Consider the following 14,866-nt stretch of genomic DNA (forward strand, 5'->3'; position numbering starts at 1 on the left):
ATCAGAAAAAGATGATGGGGAGATATGGGAGGAATTGGAGGGGAGGGAGTGGGTATGGATTTGATTAAAATACCTTATATGCATGTATGAAATTCTCAATAAATTATCTTTAAAAAAAGTAAAAGAAAACAATAAAACTACAACCTTAGCAAAATTATGGAAAAAAAAAAAAAAAAAAAGTGAACTTCCAAGGAATGAGTCTGCATGACAATCATTTTTAGTAACTTTTGTATGTATGAGTATTTTGCTTGAATGTATGTATGTAAGTGCACCCATGTCGTGCAACGCCAGCAGAGGCCAGAAGAATCGAATCCCCTGGAACTGGAGTTACCAATGGTTGTTAGCTACCATGTGGGTGCTGGAAATGAAGTCTAGGTCCTCTGCAAGAGTAGCCAGTGCTCTTAACCACCGATCCATCTCTCCAGCCCCTGAATGACAATCATTTTGATCAAGCACAGCTGTGGAGCCAAGTGCCTGATGTTTAAAACTCACTCAGAGGCAAGTGAGAGCTGTGGATGAATTAATGGCTCAGTGGCAGAGCACTTACCTACTAAGGACAAGGCCTGCAGTTTGATGTCCAATACTACTGAAAAAGAGGGAAGGCAAGGGGTAGATTTTATTATTATTTTTTGTCTTTTTGAGACAAGGTCTCCCTGTAGCCCCAGCTGTCCTTGAACTCACAGAGATCCGTCTGCCTCTGCCTCCCGAGTGCTGGGATTAAAGGCGTGAGCCACCACACCCAGCTTAAGGGGTAGATTTTAAAAATCTTTCACAAGCTTTTATTTAGCTACCTATATGGTCACATTCCTTATCAATTCTTCAAAACTTCTAGGTACTAAAGACAGTGTTTTAAAGGAAAGTTCCGGACCCTCAAGATGGCTCTGTGGGTGAGGATACTTGCAGCAAAGCCTGATAATCTGATTATTATCAGATTATTTTCAGATCATGTCCAGCAATCCTTGTCTTGGAAGAATTCCTCTAGGCATACTCTAACTCAGAGAGAGAACAATTTGGTAGAACACTGGATGATTAGTAACTAGATAGGCTTGTAAGCAACTTGGGTTTGTTAAGTAACCTGGGCTTGAAAAAGCAAAAGTATCAGCTTGAAGCTGATACACCCTTGCTCAAGCAACAGATTTAACTACCAACTTTTCTTTCCTTCCTCCCTCCCTCCCTCCTTCCCACCTTTCCTTTCTATTCCCTCTCTTTCCCCTTCCCCTCCCTCTTCCCTCCTCTCCTTCTCTCCTCCTTCTTTTGAATGTATCTCTATGGTACTGATAAATTCATGTTAAGAATCTTGAGTTCAAGGCCAGCCTGTCTCAAAAAGACCAAAAAAAAAAAAAAAAAAAAAAAAAAAAAAAAGAAGAGAGAGAGAGAATCTACTTGAGAGCCAGATGTTGTGGTGCATACTTGGGAGGCAGAGGCAGGGAGATTTCTCTGAGATTGAGGCCTGGTCTACATAGTGAGTTCCAGGCCATCTGGGGCTACAGGGAGACCCTGCCCCCCGCCCCCCCCCCAAAAAAATCTACTTGAGAGGCTGGGAAGATTGCTCAGTGGGTTGATTGCTATGCAAGCATGAAGACCTGAGTTTGAAATCCTAGTACCAACATAAAAAGCTAGTGGCAGCAGTGCATCCCTATGATTCAGTGCTGGGGAGGCAGACAGAAGGATCCCCAGGGTCTGTTGAACAGTTAATAATTTTTTTTAGGTCAGGGGCCTGTTGAACAGTTACAATTTTTTTTTAGGTCAGGGTCTCTCTATAGCTCCAATTGGCCTAGAACTCACTATGTAGACCAGGCTGGCCTTGAACTCACAGAGATCTGCCTGCCTTCTGAGTGCTGGGATTAAAGGCATGCACCACTACATCCGGCTGAGCAGCTGTTATCACCAGTGAGAGACTCTGGCTTAACAAAGTGGAGAGCAATAGAGGATACCTGGCATTGACCTCTGGCCCCTACAAACATATACATACTCCCGCTCACATGATTACATATAATCATGTACATGTGCATACACAACAAGCATACACACAAAGGGTGTAGTGGAACATGTCTATAACCTAGCACCTGGGAGTTCCAAGGCCAGTCTCAGCTATAGCCAGTTCAAGGCCAGACTGGGTTATATGACACCTTCAAAAACCTTAAAGGAATCCAGTTGAAAACAGTTTCAGCATTTTCTTTGAAACTATGAATTATATAAAACCATATCTAATCTGAATGTAGAAAACAAACCTCTAGAGAATGAATTTTCTGGCTCAAAAAAATTTTCATTGGCTTTAGTTCAATTTAAGAAGCAATTAATGTATCAGGGCGTGGTGGCACACACCTTTAATTCCAGCACTCGGGAGGGATTTAATCCTGAATGCTGGGATTAAAGACATGTGCCACCACACCCGGCTCTCTGCCCTTTTTTTAATGAAAAAAAAAATTTTTTTTACCCCAATATGTCCAGTCAGCCAAGCATGATGGCACATGCTTATAATCCAGCTACTTGAGAGGCTGAGGCAAGAGGATTAAGAATCTGACAGCAGCAAAACGTTTCAAGAAAAGAAAACCTAGCTGGGCATGGTGGCACATGCCTTTAATCACTGCACGTGGGAGGCAGAGGCAGGTGGAGCTCTGTGAGTTCAAGGCCAGCCTGGCCTACATAGCAAGTAGGCCAGCTGGGGCTACAGGGAAACCCTCTCTCAAAAAGACCAAAAAGAAAAAGAAAACCTGGCTAAGTGGATAAAGGTACATGTCACCAAGCCTGAGGACCTGAGTTCAAGTTCAATTCTGGGACTCACATGGAGGAAGGAGAGACTTGACTCTTGAAAGCCGTCCTCTGACCTTCAGACTGTGCTATGCATGCACATGCACACTAAATACTAAAGAAAAAAGGAAAAGCTCCAGATTTGTCTACACAGCTATATATTGAGGACTCAATACTTTGAATAGTTCCATAATACCTAACAATACAGCAACAAGATAATCCACTCAATCTTTCATTTCCCTACAGATGGAACTTGATTTATATGTATTTTTCTGAAAATACTAACAATTTCTGGTAAACATCTTTTATCCTTATATGCTGCTGGCTATTCCCCACTGCCCTGATATTTCATTAAGAACACTTAGTATAAAGGCAGTATATGGCTTTATGGCTTATACAATTTTCCCCTTGACTCAACAATATTTGACTCAATACTATTTGTCTATTTGAGAACAAATAGAATTTTTTCCTGAGCAGACCTACCCTGTCTAGGGATGTAACTCAGAAGGAATGTATTTGTGAAGTCATAAACACACAGACATATATATATGAACTGGATGTGGTGGCTCACACCTGTAATCTTGAACTCAGGAAACTGAGGCAGGAAGCTTGCTTTGGGTTTAAGGCTAGCCTAGGCTAGCTTGGGCTACAGTGTGAAACCCTACCAAAAAACATGAAGAAAACAACAACAAAAAAACCCCAAACCAAATCAAAACAATAAAGGGATTCTATCCAGAAGTTATACTGAAATGGTAAAGCTGACTTCATTTTGTTCCGGCTGACTTGCTTTACCTTGTGTTTCTGCCCAGCCTATTGTAGTCAGCCTTCCATGCAGGCTGTACCTGTAGTTTCGGGAGTACATTGTTTCTACAATACTGGGAAACTTAAGTAGCTAGGTAGCCCACCCTCCCATCCAGCTATACCTGCATCTCTATGAGAAACTTGTTTTTCCTAACCAAAACTTTTTGTTAACTGAAAACCTCTTTGTTAACTGACCTGCCCCTGGCCTTGTTGTAACAATGATGCTACAGTAATGTAACTATGGTTATTGGCTTTGCCCCAGCATGCTGTGATTATGGTTTTAAGTTTTATAAGTACTGCCCTGCTAATAAAGGACTCCTAATCCTAATATGACCACCACTATGTGGTATTCCTAGGCGGCTCGTGCTCCAAATTACAATACAAATATTTTCCTATAATTTCTAATGCTTTCATACTTTTTCACATTTATCCATTTAATCTAGTATGTGTTAATTCATTTTTGTATATAATACATGATATATAGTTCACATTTTGCCATTCTGCAGGAATTAATACAATAATTAACCCAATGGTTCTCCTTTTTGTTTTTTAAAAGTATTTTATTTATTATTTTTATTTTATGTGTATGTATGTATTGTCTGCATGTAGGTAAGTGCACCCAAGTTGTGCAATGTGGAGGACAGAAGAGTCTGTTGGATCCCCTGGAACTGGAATTACAGAGTTGTTAGCTGCCATATGGGTGCTGGGATTTGAACCTGGGTCTTCTGCAAGAACGGTCAGTGTTCTTAACCGCTGCACTCTCTCTCCAGACATCCTTTTTGTTTTTTAAATAAAGATGTACTTACTTATTTTTTTGTGTATGTGTGTGAGCCTGAGTGACTTTATGTGTATCACATGCGTGCAGGTGCCTGTGGAAATCCAAAGTGTCAGATTCCTTGAAACTGGAGTTAGTTGTGAGCCTGCAGATATGAGTACTAAGAACTGAACTTAGGTCCTCTGCAAATGAGGTAAGCACTCTTTACTTGCTGAGCCATCTTTCTAGCCAGAGTCCTCACTCTTTAAAAATACGTATGTGTGTGGTGGAATTGTGGATGATTTTTATTTTTTGTTTCTTGTATTCTAAAATTAAACATATAGCATTTATGACATTAAAAAAAACACTGGAGGATAGCTGGGTGTGGTGGCACATGCCTTTAATCCCACTACTTGGGAGGTAGAGGCAGATAGATCTCTGTGAGGTGGAAGCCAGCCTGGTCTACATGGCAAGATATAGGATAGCTAGGGCGACAGGGAGACTGTCTCAAAAAGTACAAAAAAAAAAAAAAAACCCAAAAAAAAAAAAAAAAAAAAAAAAAAAACCCAAAACAATACAAAAAACAAAACAAAACATTGGAGGGGCTGGAGAGATGGCTTAGGAGTTAAGAGCACTTACTGCTTTTCCAGAGGACTCAAGTTAGGTTTCTTTTTAAAAAAAATATTTTATGTGTGTGAGTGTATTGCCTGTGTGTAGGTAGGTGCACCCATGTAGTGCAGGGCTCACGGAGGTCAGAAGAGGGTGTCGGATCCCCTGGAACTGGAGTTACAGATGGTTTTTAGCCACCATGTGGGTGCTAGGAATCAAACCCCAGTGCTCTTTGAGAGCAGCCAGTGCTCTTAACTGCTGAGCCATCTCTCCAGCCCCGATTTATAACTTCTGTCTGCCTCTACCCCTCAAGTGCTGAGATTACCAATTTGCTACCCTGCCTGGATTATGTCATTCTGGGGACTGAATCCAGGACTAAGCACTCTACCAAATGAACTATATCCCCAGTTCCAAGCCCTGTATTTTCTACTCTGTTGGGCTTGTTTGTTTTCTTCTCTTCATTCTAAAATGGGAAAAAAAGATAAAGAGGAGCAAGGTAGGTGGGAGCATACCTCATACTATTCAGCAATCTCTTGTTCATAGATTCTAAAAATACTAAAATAAAAATGTAATGTTATGCTGGGCATGGTGGCACACACCTTTAATCCCAGTACTCAGGGGGCAGTGTACCCTCTTCTTTTGGACTTTTTGAGACAGGGTCTCTCTGTAGCCCCAGCTAGCCTGGAACTTACTATGTAGACTAAGCTGGCCTTGAAATCACAGAGACCCACCTGCCTCTGCCTCCCAAGTGTTGGGATTAAAAGTGTTCACCACCTTGCCCATCCAGAAAAAAAAAAAAAATTAATGTTACATCATACATGATAATTTATGACGTGTTTTTATATTTTATCTTATTAATCTCCAATAGTTACATGACATGAGAAAAATATTCTCAGATTATAGGAACTAAAGGTTAGAATGGCAGTGCCTTGTCTGAGATGATGTAAAAGATTAAAAGCAGGTCTGAAACAAGGTCTGCATGTGACTTACAGACTATTGTTTTTAACTACCTTGTACCACCTGAAAGAAGTAGTTGAAAAATATCCCCTCTCTTTGCTAGGATGCCAGCTTACCTAGACGGGCCCTTGTTCTGGGTCCTTGCATCTGACTCCGAAGTTCAGGCCTCAGGTGAAACTTCTTTGCTTCATCAACTAGGTCCCTGCATTGTAAACTACAGCGGATGAAAGGCTGAAACACACAGGAAGTGGAGTGAGCCACACAAGTCATTTCTAATACTGTTTTTTTTATTATTATTTATTATTTTTATTTTTGTGTATAAGAGTGTTATTGCCTGCATGTATTTTAAGTGCACCCAGGCTGTGCAATGCCTGCAGAGGTCAGAAGAGGTCATCGATTTCCCATGGAACTGGAGTTACAGACAGTTGTTAGCCACCATGTGGGTGCTGAGAATTGAACCTGGGTTCTCTGCAAGAACTATCAGTGCTCTTAACTGCTGAGCCATCTCTCCAGCCCCATCATTTCCAATATTGTAATAACAAAATGACACATATACAGAAGTAATTTAGAATAGAAAACCAATTTTCAAAGGCCTGTAAGTATAAGAGGAATGTTGTAACTATGCTGAGTTCAGATATGATATATTACACAGGAACATCTTCAATGCAACCTCTACAATGCATCTTTCACCTCTCACCAGAGAAGTTTCCGTATGAGGGAGATGGTAATTAACATAGAAACCCATGATTGGACAATGTGCAGAGAACAAGAGACAGCAGAGCATTTATCCCTCAATAGGATACTTATTTCAAACCTCAGCCTCCCAAAACTCAGGGATCACTGCAGAAGAGGAGGTGAAAAGATTATAAGAACCAGAGGGTGGATGACAGACTTCCAGACAACTGGTCAGTTACTCATATGAACTCTCAGCAATGGTAACTGCATGTACAAGTCCTACGTGGCTCAAATCAGAAAAAAATCCCAGCCAAGACATGGGCAAGTGCATAAGAAACCCCAACCCAACCTAAAGAACTGTAGGTAATTGATGGCTGCTGGGAGGGGGAGAGAGTCTTACAGGAATGGGACTCTTGGTGGGTCCAGTGGATGGACCCACACTGAAGGACATTTGGGGACACAAATCAATCTCTATAGATTGGAATATAAGAGTGTACATTAAATGGGTGGGGGAAAAGGGGGGTGTGGATACAGGAGAGGATCTAAATACCAAACTATATTGTTGAAAAATCACAAAAATTCAATGGAAAAAAAGAAAATAGGTAGAAAAAAATGGGACCATTGGTTTGGCAAAAGCCTTTAGTATCTGAGCCATCTCACTGCCTCAATTTGGTTTTATTCAAAATTTTATTAAGCCAGGCATGCCTTTAATTCCAGCAGGTGGATCTCTGAGAATTCAAGGCCAGCCTGGTCTATGTAGTGAGTTCTAAGCCAGCTGGGTCTTCAGGGAGACCATGACTCAAAAAGATTAAAAAAAAAAAATTACCTCTTCAGATATTTAATTTACCAAATGCAATTGCAATTAATTGTATAGTTTGCACATGTCTTTTTCCTTTTGGGATTGGGATGGAAGTTTAAAAACATTTTGAGCCGGGCGTGGTGGCACACACCTTTGGAGGCAGAGGCAGGCAGATCTCTGTGAGTTCAAGGCCAGCCTGGTCTACATAGTGAGTTCCAGGACAGCTGGGGCTACAGGGAGACCCTGTCTCAAAAAGACCAAAAAAACAAACAAAAAAATTACCTTCCTTAAAACTGAACTATTTTGAGCACAACACCTGTTTCTTTTTGGAAATCCAATTCATGTAAGTTCTAGTTTACTAGCCTGACTACAAGTTTTCTGTATCTATTAGAAAAGAAAATAAATAATAGTAGTAAATACTTTTTGTATAAGACATGGTTCTTAAAGCTTTTGCATGTGAATTTTGATAACAATGTATAAGATAGGTAATAAAATTGTTCTGCTTTATAGAGGAGAAATCTGAGGCACAAATATATTTAAGTAATCTTCCTCAGGGTCACAAAAAAATGCTTGATTTGGGATTTTAGCTCCAATCTGGCTCCAGAATATGAGCACCTAACCACAATGGAAAGGCCTAAATATCCAGGGTATGAGGATGGGTTGTATGATGGTTGATCTTTACTATCAACTCAACTGGATTTAGAATCATAATGGAAACTCGCCCTTGGTTGTGGCCATGAGAGTGTTTCCAGAAAGATTTAACTCAAAAGAGAAGACCTAGCCTGAATGTGGGCAGCAATATCTCATGGTCTAGGGACTTGGACTGAACACAAAAGAGAAATTGTGCTGAGCACCAGCTCCTTTCTCTTTGTTTCCTGACTATGGATGCAGTGTGACCAGCCACCTCATGTTCTTCCTGACTATGGATGAGATGTGACCAGCTGCCTCATGTTCTTTCTGCCATGTCTTTCTCTTATGATGAACTGTACTAAACTAAGAATCAATATAAGCCCTTCCTCCTTAAGCTACTTTGGTCACATTTTGTCACAGCAACAAGAAAACCTGCAGGTTTTAAGAAAGAAATTACAAAAAGGAGAAATTGAGATTTGATACTAACTAGCAATTTTTATTATTTATTTGGGGGAGGGGTCCCTTTTTTATTTTTTGAGACAGGGTCTCCCTGTAGCCCAAGCTGACCTAGAACTCACAATATAGACCAGGCTGGCCTTGATTTCACAGAGATCTGCCTGTCTCTGCCTCCAGAGTGCTGGGTCTAAAGGTGTGTGCCATCACTCCTAGTCCACTTTTGAACTCTTGATCCTCCTGCCTCCCTCTTCCAAGTGTCGGGATTATAGGCCTGTATCACTACTTCAGGCCAAGCAACTTTTCTAAAATGAACAAGTAAAACTATTTTTATGATTAACCTCCAAAATGATTCAAGCCCTGTCTAGCAGAAATAACTCATTTATTGGGCCTCATCTATATGTTATAAATCAATGCTCATCAAAGTACAGTTTAGGTAACATAGATGGTGCATATGGTAGAAATCATGAAAATACAGCACAAAGAACTTAAGTTAGAAAAATACTTTTATTTTTTTAAAAAAACCAACCAATTCAACTGCCTCAAACAAAGTCAGCTAGATTTCCTAGAGGTAAAACCAGGATGGTTTAGTAAAAAAAGCACCTCTGGTCTTTTCAGGGCAATTTGTAACAATTTAAGCTTAATAGGGAAGGGAACAAAGTTTATCATGCTGCTGCTTAAAGAAAACCCTCTGATGCATGTTTAATGAAAAGACAATACAACACAAAATTAAATTAGTCATGGATTTTCATTTGTTCCAGGAGTATGACTTGTTGAGCAAGTAACTTTTCCTATGCCTAGAAAATGTACAGCTTCACCTCTCTGGCACTCCTGTGGAAGGAACAGGAGACTACCTACATTAAAACCATCAGTTCTGAGTATGTAACACTAAGTTGCAAGGGTTTGTGAGGTTTGGATCCTGTGCCTTCCATGACTTACCTCAGCATCTATCACATCTGTAATGTACCTAGGGGTCAGCAGGGGCATCCGTACATACTGTAAAAGGTCAGGCAAGGATTCTTCTCGTTCCTTCTTGGCATGCTTCACCCAGTTGATAACTGCCTCAAAGACTGGCTCTTCAGAATCCACCTGTAAATGTAGTTACACATTGTAGATTTTTGCTTTCCCAGTTACAAAGTTTTCCACAAACAAAACAGCCATATTTACTTTCTCCTTTCCACTCCCTACCCTCTATTATTGCCATTATTTACCATATTGAGGCCTTGGGAAAACAATTTCAGATATAGGAAAAGAATTACATTCAACTTAAATACAAAACAGAACAAAAACCCCCCTAAGATTTATAATCATGGCCACAAGTTGGCCTTCATTTCAGAATTTTATCCATTCCTGTATTTTTGTTTCATCATTTCGGCAACTTTAGTAAACATGAATGGGAACTTTAATGCCAGCACTTGGGAGGCAGAGGCATGCAGATCTCTGTGAATTCAAGGTTAGCCTGGTCTACATAGTGAGTTCCAGGCCAGCTGGAGCTACAGGGAGACCCTGTCTCAAAAAGACCAAAAACAAAAACAACAAAAAAAACTGAAATAAGTTTTATTCATAGTTGTCTAATAAGCTCCACACACACCTTCTAAACTGGCCTTTGAGGCAGAACTTCTCTTATCATTGTAAATAATCCTGCAGCCTTCAAAGCATGCTGCTTAGCATTTAAGCAACTACTGGGCATTAGATTCTGTGCTATTTGTGACACACATATTCAGAAATATAGATATGAGGCTAGGCATGGTTGTAAATAATACTGTAGCCATCAAAGCATGCTGCTTAGCATTTAAGCAACTACTGGGTATGAGATTCTCTGCTATTTGTGACACACATATTCAGAAATATAGATATGAGGCTAGGCATGGTTGTAAATAATACTGTAGCCATCAAAGCATGCTGCTTAGCATTTAAGCAACTACTTGGTATTAGATTCTGTGCTATTTGTGACACATATATTCAGAAATATAGATATGAGGCTAGGCACAGTTGCACATGCCTTTAATCCCAGCACTTGGGAAACAGAGGCAGGCAGATCTCTGTTAAGTGTCTGGCTAGCCTGGTCTATATAATTCTAGGCCAGCCAGGGCTATATAGTGAGTTCCTGTCTCAAAAGGCAGACACCTAAGTTTAGGCCCTGTGTGTTCTCTCACTAGTCTCTATGGCATATGTATTCTGAGATAACTTTCAAAGTGCCACTGCAACTAGATTAAAACAAAACACCTTGTAAACTTTTCCAAGAACTGTGGTATTCTGGAAATGCAAAAAATGTTTTAGAATATTCTTTCACTTGATGAATTTACTAAACTTCTACTAAGTGCCAAGTATTATGCTGAAGTACAAGTACAATGGTAACAATTAAGTATGATTGTTGTAGGCCAGGCTGGCCTCAAATTTATAATCCTCCTGCCTTGGCCTTCCAAGTGCTGGAAGTACAAGTGTACTACTAATTATTAATTGGAAATTTGAACAATTTCACTGTGATTAATTGTGTACAGGAAAGGTACCAGCACTGTAAGACAAAATAACATGAAATTTCCCAAAGCAGATGAATATATCAGGAAAAGCCTCCCTGAAGCAGTAAACTGAAATCTGATGATTGAGTAATGAACAGCCAAGGAGGGTAAAAGAGAACCAAAGGGCCAGAGGCTGCAGCACATAGCTACAGTTCCAGTACTTGGAAAGCTGAAGCAGGAGGGCTGTAAGATTCAGGCCAGCATGGTTTACAGTGAGTTGAAGGCCAGCCTATGCTAGAGATCAAGATCCTGTCTCAAAAAACCCTAAGGCAATCAGGCATGATGGTATACCCCTTTGATCCAAGGACTTGGGAGGTAGGCAGAGACAGAGAAAACACATCCAGAAGCACTAGACTGGTTGCATGATCTGACATTGGAGTGGCTAGCCACATGTGGCTACTTATATTAAAAATTTTTTTTTGGATTATTTTTATTTTATGTGTATGAGTATTATGACTGCATGTATGTAAGTGCACCTTGCTGTGCAGTGCCTGCAGAGGGCAGAGAGGGTGTTGGATCCCCTGGAACTGGAGTTACAGATGGATGTTAACTGCCATGTGGGTGCTGGGACTCAAACCTGGGTCCTCTACAAGAGCTGGTGCCCTTAACAACTGAGTTATCTTTCTAGCCTCACTATTTATGTTTTAATTAAGCAAAATAAATGTAAAAACTCAGCTTCTCAGTTGTACTACCTAAATTCAAAAGTTCAACAGCAACATGTGCACAGTAGATATCAAACTAGACAACAGAATTCATTTCCATCTCATAGAATTTTCTACTGGACAGTACTCTTATAACAAAAAGAACTGGCATCTTGAGGGCATTTTAGGTCTAGTATGGTAGAATGAATGAAGGAAAGGAAAGAGTGGTGACTGAGAAAGCTGGACATAAGCAAGGGCCAGATCACAGGGTTTTTAGTAAGAGCAACTGTGCATTATTAAAAGGTTTCAATCAGGGTAATAAAATGCTGATATTTGTAAAAACTACCATAGTGACCATGAGTGGAACAGTGTAGAAGTGTTAAAAAGTGGAACACCAGTTGAAGTCTACTCTGGTACAACAGGTTATATATAGACTACAATCATGGCAGTGGTGATTAAAAAAAAAATAGCTGTACTGAAAAAATATGTGAGAGGGTCAAAGCAATTCAACTTATTGATGGGTTAGATGCAGGTGGGGTAGTGGTACAGAAGGATAACTCTTATTTATTTTTTTTATTTTGGTTAAAAACAAGTAAATTAGCTGGATACATACTTTTAATCTGGTTCTTGGGAGGCAGAAGCAGAGGGTCTACATAGCAATTTCCAGGGCTACACAGTAAGACCTTGTCTCAAAAACAAACAAACACAAGTAAATTAGAATTGTGGAAGAAACTGCTAATTGTATATGTGTGTGTGTGGGGGGGTTGTTAATGATTCATAAAGGGGAAAAATTTATTTTCTTCACAATTTTCACCAATATTTTTCTTACAATTCAGGCACTAGCACTGCCATTTAATGCTCAAGACAATCTTATTACTAAGTACTAATATTATCTATATTTTACAGAAAACAGAGTTTAGCCATTAGGTAACACATCATAAATGTTTTTTTTTACAGAAAACAGAGTTTAGCCATTAGGTAACACGTCATAAATGTTATACCCAAATCTGATTGTAAAACCCATGCTGTTCTAATTAAGTTGATACACTGCTTCTGTTTTGAAGTACTACTATTTTTGTTTTGTTTTGTGAGACAGGGTCTCATTTAACCCAGACTGCCCTTGAACTTGCTATGAGGCCAAGAACACTTGGATTCCTGATCTTCCTACCACCACCTCCCCAGAATTGGTGCTAGGTTTTTAGGCAAGCACCACTATACCTGGCTCCTGTTGTTTTATTTAGTAAAAGGAAGCGTTTTTTAGCAACTGGAAGTTGAGATATCTGGTTCCTATTTTGGGCTGGTATATGGAACAGAAAAAAACAACAAAACTGTGCTGGATAGCTTTAGTGTCAACTTGACACACCTGGGTTGAGGGAGCCTCAATCGGGAAATTGCCTCTATTGGACTGGCCTGTGGCCATGTCTGAGGGGCATCTTCTTGATGAGTGATGTGGGAGGCCCAGCCCACTGTGGGTGGTGCCACCCTTGGGCAGGTGGGCCTGTGTTGCATAAGAAAGCAGGCTGAGTAGGGGCCAGGGGAGCAAGCCTGTAAGCAGCGTTCCTCCATGGCCTGTGCTCCAGCTCCTGCCTCCAGGTTCCTGCCCTGAGTTCCTACCTTGGGCTCCCTGATGAACTGCGACCTGGGAGTTGTAAGACAAATAAACCCTTTCTTCCTCAAGTTGGTACTGGTCAGAGTGTTTTGTCACAGCAATAGAGAACAAACTAAGACAAAAACCCATCTGTTGTCTTTCCAGAAAAAAAGTAAAGCCATTCTTGACATATATAGAAGGAAAATGACATAAAAGAGCTCTCAAATTGCTTTTTTTTTTTTGTCTTTTTGAGACAGGGTCTCCCTGCAGCCCTAGGAGACCTGGAACTTGTTATGTAGATCAGGCTGGTCTTAAACTCACAGAGATCTTCCTGCATGTGCCACCACACCAGCAAACTTTTTTTTTGTCTTAGCTCCTAAATATGATTGGTTATTTACTCTATATTAATTTTTTCTTTTCCGTTGTGTTTTTTTTTCTAGTTTTTTTGTCTTTTTGAGACAGGGTCTCCCTGTAGCCCCAGCTGGTCTGGAGACCAGGCTGGCCTTGATATCACAGAGATCTGCCTGTCTGCCTCCAGAGTGCTGGGACTAAAGGTGTGTGCCAATATGCAAAGCTTTGTTTTTTCTTTTTTGAGATAGGATCTTATTTACTATGTAGTCCTAGCTAGCCTGGAACTCACCATGTAGATCAGACTGGCCTCAAAATCAAGAGATCACCTGCCTCTGCTTTCAGAGTGCTAGGATTAAAGATATGTGCCACCACAATTAGCTTAAGGTTTATTTATTTATTTATTTTATTTATTTATCTATTGTTATTTTATGTGTACAAGTGTTTTGCCTACATGTATGTAAATGTACCACGTGCATGTAGCTGGGGCTACAGGGAGACCCAGTCTCAAAAAAAAAAAAAAATCCTTTTTCTAACCAATCCAATCATTTGTTTTACAAAGATTATGTAACAAAATTTCTCTTTTTTTTCATTGTTTTGGGTTTTTTGTTTGTTTGTTTGTTTTTTTTTGAGACAAGGTCTCACTATGTATCCTAGGCTGACCTCAAACTTATGATCCTCCTACCTCAGCCTCCTTCTCAAGTACTAGGATTATAGGTATGCAGCAGCATGCCTGGACTGGCCATAGAATTTCGTTAAGTAGCAAACTCTTACATTACTTAAGAGTATTACTCCAATTCTGACTCTTTCCAATAAATCTTTTGTCTAAATTCAGGAACACTAGCCTGGTGATGTGGCACAATGGTATAGTGCTTGCCTAGTATGTGTGAAACCTAATTTTGATCACTAGCACCATGATAGGCAGGCAGATAGATAGATACCTTCAGAGGTATCACTAGCTTCTGGAAATTAACTGATTTAAAATCCATTTTCTTCTTTAGTAAAGAAAGTACACACAAACAAAAAGCCTGATACTTAGGTTGACAAATGGCCCAGTGGGTAAAAAGTGTTTGCTGAACAAGTTTGATGGCCTGAGTTCAATCCCTGGAACTCACAGTGGACAGAGAGAATCAACTCTTGAAAGCTGTCCTCTGGAGCCAGGAGGATCTCTGTGAGTTCAAGGCCAGTCTGATCTACATAGGGAGTTCCAGGTCAGCTAGGGCTATAAGGGAGACCATGTCTCAAAAAGACCAAACCAAAAAAAAAAAAAAAAAAAAAAAAAAGCAATCTTCCTTGCAAAGTAGTACATATAAAATAAGCCATTTTTAAAAAGAAGTTTTT

General features: G+C 40.0%; 1 protein-coding gene across 2 annotated transcripts in view; it reads right to left on the reverse strand.

The window, feature by feature from the left end:
- The window catches only part of Klhl12 (kelch like family member 12), a 42,422-nt gene that overhangs the window by 10,329 nt on the left and 17,227 nt on the right, over window positions 1-14,866 (reverse strand). For both annotated transcript variants that reach the window (XM_008830332.3, XM_029562180.1), the window contains 2 exons: window positions 9,369-9,518; window positions 5,989-6,103 (listed from right to left, as the gene is read on the reverse strand). In XM_008830332.3, the coding sequence (XP_008828554.1) occupies window positions 5,989-6,103; window positions 9,369-9,518 (265 nt within the window). The remainder of the gene's footprint in view (window positions 1-5,988; window positions 6,104-9,368; window positions 9,519-14,866) is intronic.

The sequence above is a fragment of the Nannospalax galili genome, unplaced genomic scaffold (genome assembly GCF_000622305.1).
Source record: "Nannospalax galili isolate Female #2095 unplaced genomic scaffold, S.galili_v1.0 scaffold113, whole genome shotgun sequence".
NCBI lineage: Eukaryota > Metazoa > Chordata > Mammalia > Rodentia > Spalacidae > Nannospalax > Nannospalax galili.